This window comes from Girardinichthys multiradiatus, chromosome 14, assembly GCF_021462225.1.
Source record: "Girardinichthys multiradiatus isolate DD_20200921_A chromosome 14, DD_fGirMul_XY1, whole genome shotgun sequence".
Classification (NCBI taxonomy): Eukaryota; Metazoa; Chordata; class Actinopteri; order Cyprinodontiformes; family Goodeidae; genus Girardinichthys; species Girardinichthys multiradiatus.
The window spans coordinates 32,128,355-32,151,434 of NC_061807.1; the positions used below are offsets into that span (position 1 = coordinate 32,128,355).

The following is a 23,080-nucleotide window of genomic DNA, read 5'->3' on the forward strand; positions in this document are numbered from 1 at the left end:
CAGAGAAAACAGTAGTAAATCTTCATGTGGGAGACTTTGTGCAAATAACAACCCAATTGTGATTAATTTGTGTTTTCTGGCTCTATGATGACATTTGCCTTTTAAAGCACAGAAGTATTTATTTATATAGTATAATGTTGGTATAATGTTTATTCATGTTGTTTTGAAGTGTCTTCATAAGACATTTTAATGTTACACACACATATAATGTGTCATGTGTGTTCAGGTAGTTTTACAGCATCTCAGTGTATTGTTGTAGTACAATAGATTTAGGTGAACAGATGCAGTTTGCAAAACATATTTTAAGACTACTAATTAATTAATTAAAACACAGCAGAAAGACCCCATTGGCCGTCAGCTGTTTTAAAAGATAAGAGTCACAACAGAAGCATTTTCAACTAATCTCATTCAAGGACTTATATGAACATGAACTGATCCTATAAAGCCCCTTTTCCACTAGTCCCTACTTAGAGCAGTTCGCTACGGGTTGACCTGCTTCCTAGGCTTTTCCATTGGTAATGGTTACATGGAACCGTTACTATTTTTAGTACCTGCTTGCTTGTGGTTCCAACCTTTCTGAGTTGTACTGATAGAGCAACAGCAGGAAACTGATTGGCTAGGGGGCAGCGTCACTAGTCACAGCATATTTCAATATCTTCAACTGTTAAATTGTTTTACGCTGGGCTTATTGTGTATATGACCACCATATCAAGCTAGCATTAGGTAGCATTAGCTTGCTCTCACACGGCATGGCTTCCCTCGCTCTCCTGTATTTATTCATATTGCTTCGGGTCTCGATGCCCAGAGCCTTCTCTGGTTCTCTTCTTTGAGTCTGAGTCTGACAACAGCCATAAACAGAGCAGCAGTCTAGGCTGTTGTTGTGTTTTTGTGTCTCTAAATCACAGCACTTCGGACCGTATGGCCTTGCTATTAACAATCCTGCCCCCTTTGAGATGGTACTCAACTGTAATGGAAAATGAATCAAACCGTGTTTAACTGACCCAATCCGACCCGACTAGATTAGGTACTAATGGAAAAGGGACATAATGCATCTTTGGTGGGATTTGGTAAAATATTGCAGACCAAGCCTTATCCTGTTATAGTGTCATGCACCTTCAAGAAATATAACATTTATATTCAAATTTTAAATAAACAAACATAACAAAAACTATTTGCTGTGCATCTTAAGACTTTAAAGCTGAGGTCTCTGGGTATATTCAATCTCGGTCTGACTTCAAATATTCACATCCTCTTTAAAAAAGTCATTCATAATGCTTCATTCATGTCCATGTAACTGTTGGTGTGCTTTTATTATTTTATGCCATGGTACAATTGACTGAAACAAAAAAAATATTGGCTATCAAGCACATTGTAGATTCAGAAGTGATTTTTGTTGCTGTAGATTGTGTCAAATGTGTGGAGAATGAATAATTTATATTGCTGCTACAAGTCATATTCCATCTGCACTGCCTGAGGAGGTTTGTAGTAGACATGATTATAATGCAATGGAAATGCAACCTTTCCAAGCTACAAGTAAAGGTGAAAATACAGTACAGCACTGGGAATAGTAAATTCCTGATAATAAATAAGATATACAGTAGCTTTAATAAACCGACACAAAATGTGTTTTTTGCCATGTTTACATAGGATCTAACCAATGTTGTAGTTTGCCAAAATACTTTTCGAATGACGACTCTATTTTAGTGTGTTTTGCAGCTGCACTGCATTTCTTTATATTTCAATGTCTGAGCCTTCCTCATACCCTCCCTCAATAACATGTAAGCCCCACATTTTTCTCACCTGCACGTGTCTTGTGACAGAAAGTAAAATAAATGTTTTGGAGAGGCCCAGCCAGTCCTTACATCAACGTGATGGAGAATATTTAGAGGAAGCTAAATATTAGGTTGATTGCAAGGATGTCTTCCAACCTCAAAGACTTGACACCAAAGAGAAATCACTAAAATACCAGTGGAAACATGCAAAAAGCTGGTTGGCAATTATGAGAATTGGATTACTCAAATTATTATTATTATTGAGAAAGGTATAATTAATTTCTGACTTGCCATTTTGTAACTAATTTATTAATATTTTTAAAGATTGACTTTTCTTTAACATTGTTTTATCTTCTAAAATATGCCTGTAATTTCTTATCAGAAACAAACTGCTTTAATTAAAATACCTTTAAATCTAAATCTGCAGTGGGTATGAATAATTTTAGGGCTAACTTTAGTTTCCACTCTAGACTTGGTGACGTCTTCATAGGTAGTGTTTTAGAAAGAAAGTGCCCACAGATACATTAGAAAAAAAACACCCAAATGGCTCAAAGCAGGTTTTGTGGTAGTACATATTACTCTTATAGTCTTCACAATCAGGTTTGCTATAGTGACACACACACACAGACTCCCTCTACCGACTTGAAATACCAGGCATGCTGTAGCTGCTCTTTCAACATGAGGCATAGAGTCATTTCCTGACTCACATGTGAAACTCTTACATAAGCTCAAACTCATTATAACTTAGCTTTCAAGATAAATATTCATTCCCTTTACCACAATGTAAGTTAAATTACAGCTTAAATAAAAGCAGACAACCCTTAAAGAGGATAAGATTTGACAGTTCATCATCCCAGCAGGTCCAAAGTTCAGTTCTGAACGAGCCACTTCTCACTGGTCCAGCATGTCCCAATTGAAAACGTTTAGGTATGTAACCTTAGAGGAGTTGCCATAGGAGGTGCCGTGAGGAGAGACGATTAAATATTCAAACACTGCGAACCACAGTCTTCATGTATTTGTCCTGTGCTGTGGTTATATAGATTTCAGCAAGGGCAAAGAAGTTCTGGCTTGATTTTTGAATCCATCTCTTTAATATCAAAACAACACGAATCTTATTGCAAAAACAGTGCTTCTGTGTAGATGGGGGGGGGGGGGGGGGGGGTTCAACAGCAAGGGTGGATTGTGGTAAAAAGGAGAAAAGTATTCCAGGGGGAGGCAAGAGAGGTCAAAGGCTAAGGAGGCACAGGTTTTGCACTGTATATGGGCTCAGTCTCTGTAAAAGTCTTTGTAATAATTCGGTGGCCAAAATTCAGCATCCAGACCCAGTTTTTTGACTTAATGTCCATCTACCATTTTTCTGCTCTCTCTCTGCTGCTTTGAAAGAAAACTTTTTATAGAAGGGAAAAAGTAAAGGAGGAGAACTCAGGGTGGTTCTTTGGAGGCCTGACAGCTGATCCACTAGTGTCACTGTGTGTCTGAAGGTCTTTAAGCAGCATATATGCTAATTAGAAAGCAAGGAAACCAGAGCTCAAGAAAGGGAAAATAAAGGCAAGTAATATGATCCTGAACCAGTCTGCCGCACACAAAGAACACTCTGTGAGCTGATATCAGTACCTTGACATTGGTTCTAGGCCTTACATCAATTGATTTCCTTCAAACAACCACTTTCACTGAAAACCAGCTGCAGTCAGCTGTGGTCAGTATAAAATCTAGCTCCAGTTTATTCCCACCTGCTGTTTGGTTTTCCATCATTTTCCTGTACCACACACCAAAGGGGGAGGAGAATATGGTTACACTCCAGTTATGGTTAACCTTTTTTCTTTAATGGCTCATTAGAAAAAGGGTGTTCAGAAAGAAGAGAGGACACTATTTACTTTGCTTTCCCAAATACAAATTTGGTTCCCAGAGTGTTTTACTAACCAAGCATCGCTGTCTTTTTGAATCAGGATGAGTAGAAGTGTGCAGTCTGCTGGGCACTAATGAGATATTCACATTTTACTTCAGGATTAAGGCCCTAGCTGTGTAGTTCCCTAACTTTGCTTTGGGGTGGATTTGGACTCTGTTCCTGAGCCAGGGCTCTGACCAACAGAGGGCCCTGGTTGACTGCGATGGACCTGAGAATGCCGAGGCAGGGTTGTGCGGATGTGCTGTTGGAGGGTGTGTGACTTCTGCACAGGCCGATTCTGATAACTTCGACGGTATTGCAGGGACTGGGAATGAAGAAGAATGCGTGTGTATGAGATCTCTGGCATTATATACTTGAGGCAGTGCTCCTGAGCCTCACGGCTTATATTTACGGGGAGGTCATAGCCGACAATGTCGACTTTGTCGCTAGGCTGCCAGGGACGTAGATCCTTGTTTTTGATCTCTGCAGCTGGGCGTGGAAGTGGCATTTTCCCACCAAAACAACTTCTCATTAACCTCTCTTGGGCCTGCCGTAGAAGTTGGACCTCCTTCGCCACACAGTCTAGACCCAAATCTGATAGTTTGTCCCAAAATGAAGTATTAAAGTAGTCATAAAGGTAAGCATCGATGGAATTCCAGGCACGGATCTTTTCAGGAAGACCTGGAGACAATCTCTTCTTGGAACTTTCCGTCCGCATATTTAGCTTGACATACAGGATGTCCTCCAAATCCCAAGAAAGAAGATGGCGAAGAAGAATAAGCGATTCATCAAAGTACTCAGAAATCATCACTAGGGAGAACACTTTTTCAACATCTGCAACAAAGTTCTGTGCATATGCCAAGTCTTTTATTGAATTATCTTTGTCTCCACCCAAGTCGAAGGTCAAGGTGTTACGTGCATACATGGACTCTATCTCTTGTGGCCGATAGTAACGTAAGGGCTCCGCCAAGAATGCTTCCAAAGAGCCATTCGGGACCCTCCTGAAGCTCATACAGTGGCGGCTGTAGTACGTAAACAAGGATTCAAACATGGAGGCTGGTTCTCTTAGGATTGTAATATATATAGTATCATTTGGCATAACGCGCTGCAATGCGGTCTTATTAAAACGCATGTGGTTGGTGATCAAATTTGGTCGCAGCGTGTGCAGATGGACGAAGTGAGAGGAGAAAGAACGTGGGTAGCAGAACTGATGACCACATGCTTGTACTGGCAATGCCACCGTCAAGTTGTTGCGCTCTGCAAAACGAAACAGGATGTTCTGCATGGTGGTGCTGGCTGTTTTGTGGGTCTTCAGGAAGACAAAGTTGGTGTGTTTAGGCTTTGCGCCTGGGGACTGGTGAGAGCAGCCAAAGTGGAAAGCCTCCATATTCCTAAAGAAGAAGACGAGAATGCAATTAATTTCAAGTTTTGCTAGCTGCAAAACTGAATTCCCCCCAAAAACTAATGACATTGGAGATATAATTTCAACACAACTGGAGACACAAAAGGACAAGCCAAAGTGTGGAAGAAAAGGTTGGATTACAAAAGTGTAAAAGTGATACACAGATATTATATCAGAAATAAGTTGTTTCCTAATGTCAGAAAAAAAATATCAATTTTTTTTTTTTTAAATAAAATCTATGCAAGCCTCAAAGATTAGTTGTTACAGGGCAAAAGCCCTCTTAACAAGTGTCTGAACATCAAAGACTGATCCAAGCTTTTTGAATTTTAGTTCAGGATCCTTATGTGAAGCAGGAGGGCAGAAATATCATTGCTTTGGGTTGTTTTTCCACAATTAAACTGGGTTTTCATGGCCCATCCCTAATTTTCAATTAGAGCAATGATTAAAAAGTTCAAAATAACTAAAACAGTGAGAAGCCAGCCTCATTCCTCACCAGGTGAAGTGGCCCCCATGGTGCAGCAGAAGACTGACAGTACAGATGACAATGAGGACCAGAAATATCTTCTTCTGCCACTTCATTTGGACTGTGGAAGAAAGAGAGGGACAGTTAGACGATTGACAACAATAGAGAGCAAAAGAAGTGCAGGAGAGAGGTGAAAATTAGAGTAAGCACAGGTGATAATGAGGCAAATAACATGTTGAGAATGAGCTTAAAAGATTGAGGCTTAGAAATAAAACAGGACTGAGAAGAAAAGAGGAAATGGGAACAGAGAAACCAAACAGGACAGAGATATAGACAGTCAGATGAGCATTTCTTTAGCAGGATCATTTAGCAGTAATGTGATTTGGCTTTGGTCGCTCAGCATTAATATGCTGAATTCAAATTCAATGCAAAGATACTTTATTGATCCCCGAGGGGAAATTAGAATTCCAGTACAACCCATCCAAACATACATCATGACACAAGACAAGGCGTAATGCTAGGACACCAATGAAACCTGGGAAGATCTCCAAACTACTCCATACTGTCTCTCATATACATAACAATGATCACTGTCTCTTCTTGATTACACTGTGCTGCTACCATCCCATCATCAGCCGATAAGAACAGTAGCTCACCTTACTCCTTGTGTGTGCCACCTGGATGTGTACATTTTACATCATTACAGGGGAAAAACTACAGAATATGTAATGCTACTGTCACCCTCTAAATTACACATGACCAGAAATCTGCTTTGTTAAGATGGTTTTGGTATCATAGATGTCAGTAATTCCTAGTTTTTCATTTAGGTTTTTAATAGGGTTGTAAATGTAAATGTACTATATGACATGGGTCGTTGTAGTAGTGGGTCAGATAAAAAAAAAAAAAGATTAAATAAAACCCTTTAGCTAGTGACTGGGGCTTTGGAAGCTAACAAGACCAACAGCAGTTTTCTGACCCACCTGCATAAAATTGTAGAACCAATGTAGAGTTTTTCTTTTTTTAAAGCTGAACTTTGATGGAGACTTTAGTCAACAAAACATCACCCCACTCTTTCATTCAGCCTTCTGCTATTTAAAATTTATTTTCAATGGTTGCATTTTTGAGTGCTAGCTAAAGCACTACATGAAGCAGCATTAACAATTGGTATATTCAACTAAATTTATTAGCAGCATCTGCCCCCAGATTCTATTTACACTCCCCATATATGAGCAGAATTTGCCCTAAAATTTAGAACCTGTACCAAGTTACCACCAGAAGTCCAAATGCACAGGTTACTAGGTTTTAAAATGAAACAACAAACTTTTATACTCAAAATTACAACTTAAGGGAGGACTGGGACATATCATTACAAGCTTTTGAAATTTAATTCATTTTAACCCCTTTTCCATTAGTACCAACTCTACTCGACTCATGTCAGCTCCACTCTACACAGATTGGTTAATTTTCCATTACTATTGAGTACCATCTCAATGTGGGCCGGACCGTCATAGCCCCACAGCCCGAAAAGGTAATGTAAAGCCATAGACTACTGCTTAGTCTTCTTTTACATAAACGTTACTAATGGAAAAGCCTAAAAAGCAAGCACAGCTGTGCTGAAACGCACCGAGCAGTGTCTAATGGAAAAGGGCCAATAGAAAAAGCAAACAATATGGCTTTATCTAAAAACCTAATTCTCCCCCTTGTTTAATCATGAAATACTGAGATTATTCACATTTTAACTTTAATTTTTACTAGCAACACTCAAGCCTGATTACTGCCAGACCTATTGTTACGTTCCCCAAAGGCAGTCTAGGGATATGGGGGTGCGTAACAATTGTCCAAGAACCACGAGTCAGCAGAAGGGCAGGTAACATAAACATTCGTTTCTTTGCGAAAAACGTAGCATGATAACAAAAAAAAGAACCTGGAAAAAAACAGGGCAGGGGTTTGTTCAGAATTAATAAACCAGGTCTTAGGAAAAACAACCTCCAGCATACAGCAACTGAAAAAGGTCACAAACAAACGGCCCAAAAGCTCCCTCAAGCTCAAGCCACGCCCCTCAGCCACAAAACCAAACCAAGTCTAGTTCTCCTATACTTAACACGAAACCCTTCCATAGGAACACAGCCTCCAATTCGCCACATTTAAAAACCACCAGGCAAACCATGCTCCTGCAGCACACATGCTGCCAAATGGCCCACTGGCCATGAGACCAGCTCCACTCCCAGCTTTAACCCAGCTTGTCAAGGGCAATGTGTAATCCGCTTCACCCTCCTGGCTGCAGGGACCCAACAGCAAGACAAAAAACAGAAACTCAGGGGGAGAAGGACCCACTCATTGACATGTAGACAATGCTGCATGTAACACCTTTAAAATCAAGAAATAACTTAAACACAGCCTGTATAACAACATGAAGTATGGTAAAAGACCCCAGCAAGCCACAGTAAATGTTTTTATCCATAAATGGAGAAATATAAAAAAGTACTGAACCCAGGAGAGGCTGGCCTACAAAACATTTTCCAAGAACGCATCAACACATCCAGGAGGTCACCAAAAAACCTTAGGACAACATGTAAAGCACTGTACGCCTCACTTGTGTTCATGAATCGACAGTAAGAAAGAGAGGTGGGCAAACATGGCTTCCATTGGACGATTCCAAGGCTAAAACCCCCTTAAAACAATTTGTATTACATCTTGATGGTCCTCAAAAGTTTGAAAAGTATTGCATAAAAAAAACAAATCTTAAAATACATATTTAATCTTAAATCTCACATTTCATTATGTTTTTTGGACTCACAACACCACAGTTTCAGAAAAAGTACCTTGAACCAACAGTCAAACAAGGTGCTGGTACTTTTATGTTCTGTGATTATTTTGCTGCTCCAAGACCTGGACCACTTGACTTAAATGATGGACCATGAATGCTGCTATGACAAAATTAGCAAGGAGAGTGTCCAGCCTTTAGGTCGTGACCTTAATGCCAAGCCCCCCTGGGGCTTTGCAGCAAGACAACGATCCAGGGTACACCATTAGGTCCACGGCTGAAAGGCTTTCTCTTAAAGAGAAATGGGACAAAATTCTTCCCTTGATACAGTCTTTGCCACCAAGGATCAGAGAACCATCTGGTTTTTCACAGCTTTTAAGATATTCTCTCAAATGTTTCTGCGACTGATATAAAATGTGTTACCAAGACTTTATCATATTTAAGGAAGGCATTTGAAGAGACACTCATTAGCTGGTTTAAAAAGATTAAACTTGAATTTGTAACGTAGTGTTATCAGATAGAATTAAAGGTCATCATATATGATAAGACCCTAATTCAGGTACACTATGCTTATTTTTCTTTTTATGTTTCTGACTCAACAGAAGTACTTTAAGGTAGAGGTATTTGTCTCATTGTTTGGCTTAAAAATAATTAAAAGTCAGGAAAAGAACCAAACTTTATTGAATGTTAAATAATATATAGTAACAAAATTTCTCAGTAGATTTTCACTATTTTGTGATGGTATTGTTGTGGTGGGAGATCACAAAAACCAATCATGACATAAAATGGAGGATGCTTTTCTTCCTCCAATTGTTTTTAAAACTGAAACGCACCATCACAATATTAAATGACTACAGATGTGTCGGCCTGAGATCTGTGGTCATGAAATCCTTTGAGCAACGGGTGTAGAAGCATTTAAGGACGTCATAGACCCCCTTATGAGTCCCTGCAGTTTGCTTACTGGGCAAACAGGTCGACAGATGATGCAGTCAGTTTGGGACTACACCTCATTCTCCACCACCTCGACCATCCAGGGACGTATGGATCCTGTTTGTGAACTTCAGTACAGACTTCAACACCATCAGTCCAGACATTCTCCACCAGAAGTTCACCCAGCTCACAGTGCCAGCCTCCACCTGTCAGTGGTTCACCAGCCTTCTGACTGACTGGCAGCAGCAGATAAAGCTGGGGATCATCTTCTCCCACACGAGAGCCATCAGCACCAGTGCCCACCAGGGGTGTGTTCTCTCCCCACTCACTTCTTGTTCACAAATGACTACACCTCAGCAGACCCGTCTGTGAAACTACTGAAGTTTGCAGATGACACCACTGTTATTGGTGTGATCCAGGGTAGTGATGAGTCTGCAGACAGTCAGGAGATGAATCAGCCTAACCCTCTCAAGATGGTGGAGATTACGTTGGACTTCTAGAGAACACCGACCACACTGGCTCCCCTCATCATTCTCAACAACATTGTGTCTGCTGTGGACCACTTCTGGTTCCAAGGAACCACCCTTTCTCTGGACCTAAGCTAGTCCTAAGCTACCCCTCACACAGACACTGTTCAGAAGAAGGCCCAGCAGAGACTGTACTTCCTGCAGCAACTCAAGAAGTACAACCTTCCACATGAGCTGCTGGTCATCCTCTACACTACCATTATTTAGTCTGTCCTGTGGTCGTCCATCACTGTGTGGTTTAGCTCATCCACAAAACAGGACAGGTCCAAACTACAACCAACAATTAGGTCTGCAAAAGGATCATCAGGGCTGACCTTCCCTCCATCCAGGACTTGTACAGGTCTAGGATCAGAAAAAGGGCAGCTTCTTTGCAGACCCCACACATCCGGGACACTTTAAGGTGGGCATTACAGAGCACTATTTGCAAAAACCAGCCGCCACGGAGACAGTTTCTTTCACCATGCTGTCTCTGATGAACACCTAATAGTCAGAGTTCCCAGATTGATACCATGCATACATACATGCATTAGAGAAAGAAAAAAAATTAGTTTTTCTTTTTTTTTTTATGTTTATATTTCAAATGTTTTCATTGAGAGCAAAGCAGAACAAAACCTGCCGAAGAAAGCTGATTCTGATTCTAAGTTTGACCCGTCCAGCTGAACATAAGAATAAACGCAATGATGATATAAAAAGAAGTACACTGTCATAATCTTGGCAGAAGCTCTAAGTCCTGTCATGTCTTTGTAATGGTAACATTTCTGTGTCTTTCATTCTGTGTTTAGTGGTGGATGCGTGTGTTTGTTTCTTCATGCTTCTTTATCTTTTCACTCTCTTGACTCACAAGAGATTTTCTGACCACTATCTATGCAGAAAAATCTGATTTTTTCTTCTCAGTTCTTATTTTTCTGCAAACACCCTCTCCCATGTTTCATGTAACCATCTGAGCAAAGCCGTCACAGCAAGAAACAGATAGTATCAGAAACACGCAGAGAGCTCTACTGTGACTGGTGGTTGGATTTTTGGCTAGGTCAAGAAAGATAACAGAGCAGACAAAATGTAACACAACCAGTACTCACTGGGTAGCATTTTATTCCTGAACCACCACACCAGGCGATTTCTCAGCACAACGACCAAATGATTTGTGAACTTAGAGGTTCGTTTTCTAAGTCCAGGTCAAGTCTCAAATTTCCAATCTCTGAAATTTAAATTATAATGTACACTGATGTTGGTTATTGATTTAAATCATGTTTGGCCTATCATCTGAACGTTTAGCAATTACCACTGTCAATAACAACACTTATTTAAAGAACCACTATATTCTTTTGCAGTATTTCAGTATGCAGTATGTCCAAGTTTGTGCGTACAAACAAGGAATTTAACTTTGGTTTAACTTTTTGCTCAATGCGCAAACATTTTTTAAATGAATATATATTTGGGGGGAAATTAAATATAGTTTTTATAGAAATATGTATATATCATTACAAAAGCTGATCACAAGGTCAATCTAGTGCAAATGGCATAGCGTATGGAGGGAAGGTCAGCGTTGATGATCCAATCTGCAGACCTGATTGTTGGTTGCAATCTGGCACTGTCATGCATTATTGCTGAGCCAAACCACACAGTGATGAATGAGTGCAAAACAAACTGAATAATGGTCATTCTAGAAGATGACCATCAGGATGTTGCAGGAACTAAAGTCTATGCTAATCTTTCTCCTGAACAGTGTGTTTGTGTGAGGACCATCTCAGGTACCGAGAAAAGATCATTTAAAAGAACAGTAAGTGGTCCACAACATTGTTAAAGGATGATCAGGGTAGGGAGCGTGGGGGGTATTCTCCATAGTCTTGAGCATGTTAAGCTACAGGAAGATCTTAAATATTAATTAGATAAAACCTCTTTAACCTCATCAGAGATATAAATCTGGATTTATATTCATTCATTCAAAGAAAAATATCAGAAATGGGTTAACATTGTTAAACGTCTGAATAATCAAGTAGGAGCTTTTATTTTGAAGAATGAAGTGTCTTTGCAGTGAGTAGATGTCAGCTACTCCCAGTGTTCAGTTTGTCAACTCCTTTACTATACGGCCCAGTATGTAAGGCTTTGAGGCTTTTCTTCTAACTAATTTAAGGTAGTCGGTTTTCAGGATTATGAGAAAACAATGTACTAAATGTGCATTTAACACCTTTGTTAGCACTGCTGACTGACAGTAATAAGGTCCTGGGTTAAAATCACAGTCAAGGCCTTTCTGTGTGGATATTTTTGTGAGTGCATGGGTTTTCCCTGGGTACTCTGGTTTCCAACTACAGTGCAAAAACATGCGCTTGTGATCCTGTGATGAACTGGACATCAGTCAGGGGTGTAATCCAACTTATTACTGCTGGGATAGGTTCTGCCCTCCTTGCAAGTCTGAACAAGATTAAGTGGCTATAAAGATGTGGTTGAATGGAAATGATCCACATTTTCCTTGTCACTTAGCTATTCTGTAGGAGAAATAAAAAGCCTGTTTTGGAAAAAGTACCACTGAGAAAAAGCACAGAAGTTAATTGTAAACCACCTGGTAATGACTCTGCACTTCAGTTGATCATGTTCAGCAGCAAATTTATGCCAGCCGGAAGACAGGCAGTAGCTGTTTCTTTTCCTCAGGGAACCTGGTTCATAACCCTGTGTGTACGTGCATTGGCAGTGGTAGATTATCTGTTGCACAGTTAATAAGAAAAGGGATTCAAGTGGCTTTCAGTGAGCAGACCTTTTCCCCCTCATTTGCTGACATCTTCTCCTCCCTTCACCTCACCACTGTCCTCTTCCTGCTCAAGGCTCTTTCATTAAAAATGGTTTGACTTGGTTTCGCTAACAAACACGATAAAGCATAGAAAGAGGACACCTGATCCCTCTGCTGGCGGGCAATTGATTTAAAGGAGAATAACAAAGAGGGGAATGTTGTTTCTTTATTGATTTGATGATTAGTCCAGGATACCATTAAAGACGGAGTTGATTCCTGAAAAAATGCAAAACTGTCCCCTCTTGTTTACTGAGTTTTGCTGAAAAGGACAGAGCAACAAGAGGTAGAAAATAATATTATCTCTATAATACAACGTGCATAAACATTTCTGTCAAAACAAGAATATGAATACGGATTAATACCAGAAATAATGTTACTTAAGTATTGACACGGTTTATTTAATTGATGTTACGTATTACTGTAACAAGCAATTCAAATTGATAAGAACAAACTAAAGTCAATATAGGGCATAAAGGAAGCACGATACAATTTAATATACAAACTAGGGACCCATGATAAAGAGATAAAATAAATAACAGTAAATATTGTGATGACGATATTGCTTGGGACAAACCACTTAGGTTATTCCAACATTCCCTGTAACCTTTAGCATTTTCAATCCCATAAACAAACATCATGTTCTTTGATGCTTCTTCTTTTGAGTTTAGTAAAATATCAGATAAAAGCTGGAGACACAAATTAATGCAGGTAAAGCATATTGCCATTAATATTCAAACTGAAGCATCTCTAATTTAAAGTCAGTATTAACCACTTCTTGTTTCCTCCTCTGTTTTAAATCAAGTTCTCTGATTTGCAGATTAAGGAGCGACACTGGAAGAGAGGGCGTCCCCTTTGTGATTCCTTGAGATTCAAATAAAGCCTAAATGGCTAAATGTTACTAAGCCAGGGGTCATTTATGTTAATGTGTGTCACGTGAGGTTTTGCTTTCAGCTCTTGACCAGCTCTGTTGCTACTTCTTGATAAGACATATTGGATTAGAGTTAATGAGTGAGCACATGTGCCTCTTTATGCGCAGGTAATTCAAACCTTTTTTTTCTTTTGTTTCTTTAATTACACTGCTCAAAAAAATAAAGGGAACACTCAAATAACACATCCTAGATCTGAATAAATACAATATTCTCATGAATACTTTGTTCTGTACAAAGTTGAATGTGCTGACAACAAAGTCACACAAAAATCATCAATGGAAATCAAATTTATTAACCAATGGAGGCCTGGATTTGGAGTCACAAACAAAATTAAAGTGGAAAAACACACTACAGGCTGATCCAACTTTGATGTAATGTCCTTAAAACAAGTCAAAATGAGGCTCAGTATTGTGTGTGGCCTCCACGTGTCTGTATGACCTCCCTACAACACCTGGGCATGCTCCTGATGAGACGGTGGATGGTCTCCTGAGGGATCTCCTCCCAGACCTGGACTAAAGCATCCACCAACTCCAGGACAGTCTGTGGTGCAACGTGACATTGGTGGATGGAGCAAGACATGATGTCCCAGATGTGCTCAATGATGGTCTGGGGAACGGGCGGGCCTGTCCATAGCTTCAATGTCTTCATCTTGCAGGAACTGCTGACACACTCCAGCCACATGAGGTCTAGCATTGTCCTACATTAGGAGAAACCCAGGGCCAACCGCACCAGCATATGGTCTCACAAGGGGTCTGAGCATCTCATCTCGGTACCTAATGGCAGTCAGGCTACCTCTGGCGAGCACATGGAGGACCGTGCGGCCCTCCAAAGAAATGCCACCCCACACCATTACTGACCCACTGCGAAACCGGTCATGCTGAAGGATGTTGCAGGCAGCAGATCGCTCTCCACAGTGTCTCCAGACTCTGTTACGTCTATCACATGTGCTCAGTGTGAACCTGCTTTCATCTGTGAAAACCACAGGACGCCAGTGGTGAATTTGCCAATCCTGGTGTTCTCTGGCAAATGCCAAGCGTCCTGCACGGTGTTGGGCTGTGAGCACAACCCCCATTTGTGGACGTCGGGCCCTCATACCATCCTCATGGAGTCGGTTTCTAACCGTTTGTGCAGACACATGCACATTTGTAGCCTGCTGGAGGTCATTTTGCAGCTCTCTGGCAGTGCTCCTCCTGTTCATCCTTGCACAAAGGTGGAGGTAGCGGTCCTGCTGCTGGGTTGTTGCCCTCCTACAGCCTCCTTCACGTCTCCTAGTAGAGCCTCCAGGCTCTGGATACTACGCTGACAGCGACAGGAAACCTTCTTGCCACAGTTCGCATTGATGTGCCATCCTGGATGAGCTGCAATACCTGAGCCACTTGTGTGGGTTGTTGAGTCCGTCTCATGCTACCACGAGTGTGAAAGTACCACCAACATTCAAAAGTGACCAAAACATCAGCCAGAAAGCATAGGTACTAAGAAGTGGTCTGTGGTCACCACCTGCAGAACCACTCCTTTATTGAGTGTGTCTTGCTAATTGCCAAAGATTTCCCCCTGTTGTCTATTCCATTTACACAACAACATGTGAAATTAATTGTCAATCAGTGTTGCTTCCTAAGTGGACAGTTTGATTTCACAGAAGTTTGATTTACTTGGAGTTATATTGTGTTAAGTGTTCCCTTTATTTTTTTGAGCAGTGTATTAAACCCCATTCACGCTCTGCTTTTCAATAACCACAAACTAAGGTGAGACTTGTTTTGTTTGTTTGTCTGCTTCTTCTTCAGAACTGAGAAGTCAGGATCTCATGCTCAGCTGTTTTACAGGCAAATGGAGAATTATCTCTTAAAGACAGACATTACCAGAGTCTGAAATAAACAAACACAAATACATCCATGCAGAATAAACTGCTTAATATAGAAATAAGCAGAACTCTAATTACACCCAACAGGAACTCACGTATTCAGTACTCACAACTACTCTTACACATAAACAGCTGACTGCCTCCTAATAAGTGAGAAAAAACGTCTCACTGAAAAGGGGAAACAACAGTAACTTCACTCCATAGTCTAGTCATTTGTCTTGCCATGTGATAAACTCCGAGGAGCTGTCACAACAAAGCCTTGTATAGTGAGTACCAGAGAAATCAGTTAACATAACATGATTTTAGTTCTGTTATTTACAAGTTGAGAGTGCACGTAAACCTTGGTGCGATGGTGACACTCCCATTCAAGAGGTGTCATACTTAAATTGACAGAAATAAAGAAACAAACAACCAAACCGAACTGCAATAGCCTGCCAACCCTCTCAATGAACCCTGCCTCTTCCTCGTTGAGCATCAGTTCTTGACAACTATGCACACGGGGGCAAATTTACAAAGATGCTGTTTTTGGTGCATGTTTTGTGCTTCGTTTGTAAACTGGATTGAGAAAACAGATCAGACCTTCATACACACTCCAGCAGAGTTTTGCACCTATTTTTGTAACAGTAATCCTTGACTCAGCCAAATACACAGTTGTTACAGAAGTAGCACAAAAATAAAGAATATTTCCTAAGCATGCTTAAACATTCACATTAGCATGCTTAGATGGCACAGCGCATTAGTCATTTCTTATTACATTCCCACTCTAAGTTATCTGCCACATAAATTGCTAGTCCACTAGATGGCAAATAAAAAAATAGAATTAACCACACCCGAACATATATAGTGAACAACTGAGCAATTACAACACAGCTCAAATCTAGCCTTTCTGTTTCCAGTCAGCTGGGACTTATTAAACCCTTTCATTTACTGATCTTCTGCAAGTTGAGAAAAACAGTATTTCTGTATAAGCAGAAGTTTTAGCAGTTTGTTGGTCAGAACCATTCAAGTATGTGTTAACACCATGGCAAGGAGGCATAACGTCACCAATGACCTAGTCAACATGTAAGGGATTTAGGCTCATTTATAATACTCCACCGCACCCTGAACACAACCCTCCCACAGCAAAATACGAAAGTGGCAGCATCATGTTGTGGGGATGATTTCTTTTAGCAGGACATGGGAGCTAGTCAGAGATGATAAGAAGATGGATATAGCTAAATACAGGGCAATCCTGGAAGAACAATGGTGTGCTAAAATGGCCTGCTATATACTCCTCTGTTCATTTGGCCCGCCGCTGGTTTATACTGTGTGTTATGCCAAACCTGTCCATGACTGATTGCTCGTTTCATGCCATGTATGTTTTGTTCATGTGAAGCCGAGCCTGTCTAAAATCATGCCTGTATTTGCTACTACCTGTGTTTTTTAAATTTGTTTTTTTTTATTAAACCTGTGTACTCACCAGGCTCTCCTGCCTGCCTGCCTGCCTGCCTGCGTTTTGCATCACATTCGAAGAGCCACCTTTCTGACACCTCCTCTATTCAAAAGGAAAAAAACTTGGCAGCACATCTAATATTTGATTAATTGTTGCCAGGTTTCTGAGATGTCCAATGTGTAACAATTGATTTTGAAGCATTGACACCTAAGTCCATACAAAATGTAATCCTGGAGAGTAAATATAAAAAAGCCTACATTTATTCCAGTGTACTTTGAGCTTGGCACAATCAATGTCAGTTTGCACACTATCCTATGCTGCTTTAAAGGTAAAATGCAGTTCAGTGGCTCAAATAAGCAGTAGAATAATGAGAGCAACAGCTAAAGTAAGTAAAAACAATAACAGGAGTTAGTCTGGTTTTATATCACACGTATATATATATCTGTCCTGCGTCAGTTTGCAGACAGAGCTCGTAGCATTGCGGTAATTTGTCTACCACAGCATTTTTATACTCTGCTGTGTGATGTTGGGACCCAGCCATGGATTTCAACATTAAACTCTGGTACACTCTTCTGGAACTTTCAAAATAAAGTGCATTTAACCTACTTCCGGCACAGTCAAGCAAACTGTAACAGCGGAGTTCCCATGATGCCACTGTCTGTATAAGAGCACCCCCTCTCCTACAAGTCTCCCTCTTTGCGGGACCGGGATCGGAGAGGCAGCGCGCTAATGTCTCTTTGCTGTCAAAAAGACATAACTCTTCAACTGGATCCAAGAGTGTCATAAGATCACGCGATCATATGCACCAGTTAAGTACGAGTGAATAACTGTTTGTGGATCCAGTATTCATTCATAAAAAAGGGAAATTTAGGTATAAGCATTGCCTGACTTTCTCTCTGAGGGCTGCAGAAGCAAACGGTGTTCCAGAGAAGCCCCTGCAGAGACGCTGTCTCCCAGTCTGGAAGGAAGACAGCAGAGATCGCATCAACGTGTTAACGTGCAGTGTGGTTGGCGGACACAACGAGCCGTCTTTCATCCACAGCTACGAAGGTTAACTGGAAGCTAACAGTTGTTGACTGTGGACGTTTCTTCAAACTTCGCCGCCTTGGACAACGTTCCTCACCACAGTTCATGAGGTTAAGTGTTTGGGCAGAATAATATAGAAGAGATTTAGACTGAAATGATCTAAACGTTTTTCATTTTATGAAGTTTGGTTTTGTGTTCTTTGTTTGTGTGTTTTTAAAGTTAAGACAAACTTTACTTGAAGGGTGATTTTAAACAGAACATTGATCATAATGCGCCGTCCGCGCTTATGCATTTTAACCCTTTTATTAACCCTGGTATTTTAAAAGTGTGTGTTTGATTCTGGTGCTGAGCTATCAGCTTATTTTGTTTGCTTTAACAGCTAAGAACACGTGCTTGTTGCTAAAGAGTATTTAACAGAAAGGTTGTTAGTTTTCAATCTAGTAAATAATAGTCCCTAAACATCATTTTACTAAATTTGATAACTAAGTAAACACCATTAAGCCCATTTCTCCAGAAAGATTTGGCTCTTTTCCAAAATACTCCCTTAATAATATTTCCTTAAATAATATTTTAATAAATAAAGACAGCTAATTAAACACCGTTGAGAATTGCTCGTCCAGAAGGTTGGTTTTATACAGCAAATTATTCTTTAAAATAATATTTCATTAATAATATTTTATCTGATCTTGATTGTGAAGGGTTGTCTAAAGGTTTGCTGATTATTTTCTAAGTTAGTTCCAAGACTAACTTAACTTCACCTCCAGATTCTTCAAGATAATCCTTGGTTCTCAAACATAAACATTGTATGGTAATGTTGCATCACTCTTTTGGTCATAATTTCCAATCATCTTTAATCAACTTGTTTATATTGTACATAGCCCATTAGTCTTGATTATTCTTTAATTCTGCTTGGTAGTTTAGTTGGATTGTTTTAGCATAGTAAAGAGTTTGTTGATTGAAATATGTTTGACTTTAAGTTGACTTATTTTTGTTAATAAATTCTTGTATTTTAAGAAATTGTGTGAATTCATTCCATATATGTGCAGAGTTTATGCTGTTCAATAATGTCAGAGCTCGTCTCACCCTTTTCTATTTTGTCCTAATACCATCGCCTTACTGGGCTGGTATTCACAGGACAACCCTTAACAGACCGAAATATTATTTGATAAAATATGAATATAAAATATTAAATAATATTCTCAGATTCATAATCCCAACAGTGATTATCAGTTGATGTCTTCACTCGCAGTAACAAGGACTCTCTGTTTGTGTAACTAAATCACTGCAGCCAAACGAATTCTCACAGGTCCACATTTAACACTAAAGGTGGTCTATTCACATTGTGTCACGTTACAACTGCAAACCTCACTGGACTGTTTGGTGCTTTTTCCACTAAACCAGTTTCAGTGCTTGACTGGTGCTACTGCTTACTTACTGTGGATTTAAAGAATTTGGCAAACCCAGATTATGATGCCATGGCTTTGTAAGCTCCTGAGAGGGTAATTCACTACATCTGAGTTAATAGTTAAATGTATTTAAGGCAAAACGCTCAAATAAACTGCTTGCTTGTGTGACATCATGGATTTAATTGTGATTTTATGACAGACCAACACAAAGTTATGTGATACCAAGTTTTCAGGGTTACTTACAACTGAAATCTGATGGTGTGGCTTGTGTTTGTCTTCTGTCTCATTTGCTCTAATATCCCTATATAAAAGCCAGTGAAACTAATTGCTTTCAGGGTCCGTTTGTGTCAACCCAACCAAAACATGGCCATCCACCTAAACTGGAAGGCTGTGCAAAGAGTGTATTAATCAGAGAAGCAGACAAGAAGTCCATGGTAACTCTGGAGGAGCTGCAGATATCCGGAGTTCAGGCGGTACAATCTGTTGCCTGACAACTATTAGTTGAGCACTCAACTAACCTGTTCTTTATGGAAGAGTGGCATGAAGAAAGCCATTGTTTGGGCAGTGGGTGCAAAATACTTGAGGCAGGAGTGGAGATTCAAAGCATACCTGTGTGTTAGAAAGGCCCAGTCAAAGTAAAGGCCTTCAATTCAACTGAGAATCTGTAGCAAACCTTGAAACCTGCCGTTTCAAATAAGGTCCTTTTCCAAACTGACTGAGCTAGAGTTATTTCACAAAGGATAATGGGCAGAGATTTCAGTCTAACGGGCAAAGCTGGAACAGAAATACCACAAAAGACTCATTAGTTTTAACTGCAAAGTATTGACTCAGGTCAATACTATGACCTGAGGAAGAAGAGATTTGGATTTCCCAAACCAGGTTATGTGTTTAATAAAAAGGGGTAAAAAAAAAAAACAACAACAAAACAGCCTATAGAAATAGACTGCAGTCTGTCTTTCCAGAGAAGCTCTCCACCTCCTTCCAAAGAGGGAGCAAGGAGCAGAGTTCAGGACTGAGAAAGGCTGACTGCAAAATGCACGCCACACATTTCAGATTTTTCTTTAAAGAAATTTTTAAAGCTTTCTGCTTCAGAATTATGACGTTACCTACCTTGTGTTGAACTATCACATCAAATCTCTAAAAACACATAGAAGTTTGTGCTGGCAACTGCTGTACAAATACTTCTGCAGGGCATTGTAACACTAACAGGAAGCAGTCTATATATTGTGAAGCACCCCGCACTTCTAAACCGGCAGCTTTCTAGCAGAGTGGTGGTTACATGCCGTGTTGAGCTTCTTGGAGAAAAGCACGGCAATAACTCAACAGCTGCAAGCTGAGTTAGGATGTTCCTGCAACAGCTGCTGCAAGCTGCAGGAGAACAAGGCTTTCATTTTTGTTTATTTGTCAATTCAAGAGGTAACATTAAAACCTGGCCATAAAATGTTAAGATGTTTTTTTAAAAGGATGAAACCCGTCATGCCCGGTGACTGAACAATTCACACTCTTAAAAATCCTTAATGCCTTTTTAGACAACAACTCCTGTTCCAGGAAGGCTGTGTGAGGGTTTACCTTTGAAATCCTTTGAATCAATCTGAGATATGAGGTCTGAAATAATTTTCAGGGCAGCTGTAACTCGCCATCAGCCACTACTCTGCCTCATGACTGCAGTTCCCATTTCATAACACGGTGCAAAGGTTGCATGAGAGGAGAGAGGCAATAAGGAGCTACAGTATGTAAAATTTTTTATAACTTTACAGTCCAACCTGTCATGATGATTTAGTTTACTGCAACAAAAGCCTAAGAACTGTTTCCCAGTGTTGCCTTCATTCAACGCTGTGGGGAAACACCCAGTGGAGTAACTCAGGATATTCACCTCTCTTTGTTAATGACCTCTCACATAATTATCAGAGCAGATGCCTCAGCTTTCAGATATGAGATCTTCTGAACTTGAAAGCTAGAACTCAATGTGGTTCTACATGAGTCTGGATCAGGCACTTCTTATCATTTAGAGGCTTAGAGAGGATCACGACTTCTGTCTGTAAAGACTGTTCCTCTTTTGGCTCAAACCTTTAGGCCTCTTTCCCATCATCATTACATTAATCTGCAACTCAATGGCCCCCACACCCCCCCTTCCTCCTTCTTTCCAGTTTGCAGAACGTCTCTTCATCACTCTTCCTCCCAGTCCTTCAATAACAAACTACAACTTACTTTTAGGCCTCGTAGGGGCGTTTTCCAGCAAGTCAGTTCCAGTGCTTGACTGGTGCTATTATTTACTTACTGTTTATTTAAAGAATTTGGCAAACACAGATAACGATGCCATGGTTTTGTAAGCTCCTGACAGGTTAATTCACTACATCTGAGATAAGAGTTTACTGTATTTCATGGCAAAACCCTTAAACAAACTGCTGCCTTGTGGTAACATAATGCACAAATCAAAAGAAATCACACAGGATATCAGGAAGGGAGTTGTCAACTTCCACAAGTCTGGTTCATCCTCGCGTACAAATTCCAGATGCTTGAAGGTGCCACATCCATCTGCTCAAGCAATTACATGCAAATATAAACAGGATGAGAATGTCAAGACATCATGTGGTTCTGAAGGGAAACGGGTTCTGTGTCCCCGAGATGAACATGCTTTGGTGTGAAATGAGTGTAAAGTTGTTAACAAAATGTCAGTAACCTGAACTAAAAGGCCACTCAGAGAGGAAGAATCCAGTACTACAAAAGCAAAATAAGGAGCCAGATTACAGTTTACAAATGCACTCAGGGACAAACCTTAATTTTGGGTTTGATGAAGGTAAAATAAAAATGTGTGACCATAATGACTGTAGTTACATTAGGAGAAAAAAGGTGAAAGCTTGCAAGGCTGAGAAAACCATCCTAAATGTGAAGCACGTGAGTTGGAGCATCATGTTTTTTGGGTGTTTTGCAGCAGGAGGGACGGGTACACTTTACAAAAGTGTTTTACAAAAATTATGTGGAAATATTGAAGCAACATCTGAAGACATCAGCCAGGAAGTTAAATCTTGGGGGCAAATGGGTCATCCAGATGGACACTACCACCAAATTAGTTATGAAGTTGTTTAAGGAAAACAGAATCAGTGTTTTGGAGTCGTCATCACAAAGCCCTGATCTCAGTCCCTTGTGTAAGCAGGGCAGCCTAGCTCAGCTACACCATTTCTGTCAGGAGTCATGGGCCAAACGTTCTCACAAACTATTGTGAGACATTTTTGGGCAAATACCAGGTCAATGTATGAAAATTATACAAAACTAGAAAAAAAAAACTTCTTTCTCAATATTGAAGCATTTATCAGATATAAATAATTTAGGTAATCCTAACTCAGCTAAACCAGGAAAGGTTTATTCTAATTTAATGTTAGACTGCTAGAAAAAAACCTCAAGTATTTTTTTTACATGGTGTATGTAGAAATCTGGTTTCAACTGCAAGTATTTGAATGTAAGCCCTATTTAGGCGTATGTGCATTTTTGCACGAGTGTGTCTGGCAATGTGTCCGGATCATTACTCACCGGCAGGGTAGACTCCCCATAGACTCAGAGATACAGGCTTTATCTCACCCTGTCGACCCCCGAGAGAGTGTAACGAGAGAGGGTCAGAGCAGGGGGGGGAACATATGGAACATAATACAAAAGACAAGGGTGGGAGAAAATAAGAGGGAGGGAAAACAGAGAGAGAGAAAAGAGGCAGCAGGGGGAGAAAGGGAACAAGAACACAACATGAAAGAGGCCCAAGAATAAGCAGGCAGGCAAGACAGACATCAGTCCTTTTAAGGAAAGTCTTGATTGATAAAAATCTTTCTCATCTGCAAGAGCCTTAAGCCAAATCCCCAGAGAGAGAGAGAAAACATGACCAGCACAATGTTGTCTTTGGCAAAATCAGAGGATT

General features: G+C 40.2%; 1 protein-coding gene across 1 annotated transcript in view; it reads right to left on the bottom strand.

Annotated features, from left to right (window-relative positions):
* Window positions 1–2,326: 2,326 nt before the first annotated feature.
* Window positions 2,327–23,080, bottom strand: part of gal3st3 (galactose-3-O-sulfotransferase 3) — a 38,956-nt gene continuing 18,202 nt past the window's right edge. The window contains exons 2-4 of the mRNA XM_047385373.1: window positions 22,705–22,753; window positions 5,553–5,643; window positions 2,327–5,048 (exon numbers count right to left, since the gene is read on the bottom strand). Coding sequence (XP_047241329.1) covers window positions 3,803–5,048; window positions 5,553–5,643; window positions 22,705–22,753 — 1,386 coding nt within the window. The 3' untranslated portion in view covers window positions 2,327–3,802. The remainder of the gene's footprint in view (window positions 5,049–5,552; window positions 5,644–22,704; window positions 22,754–23,080) is intronic.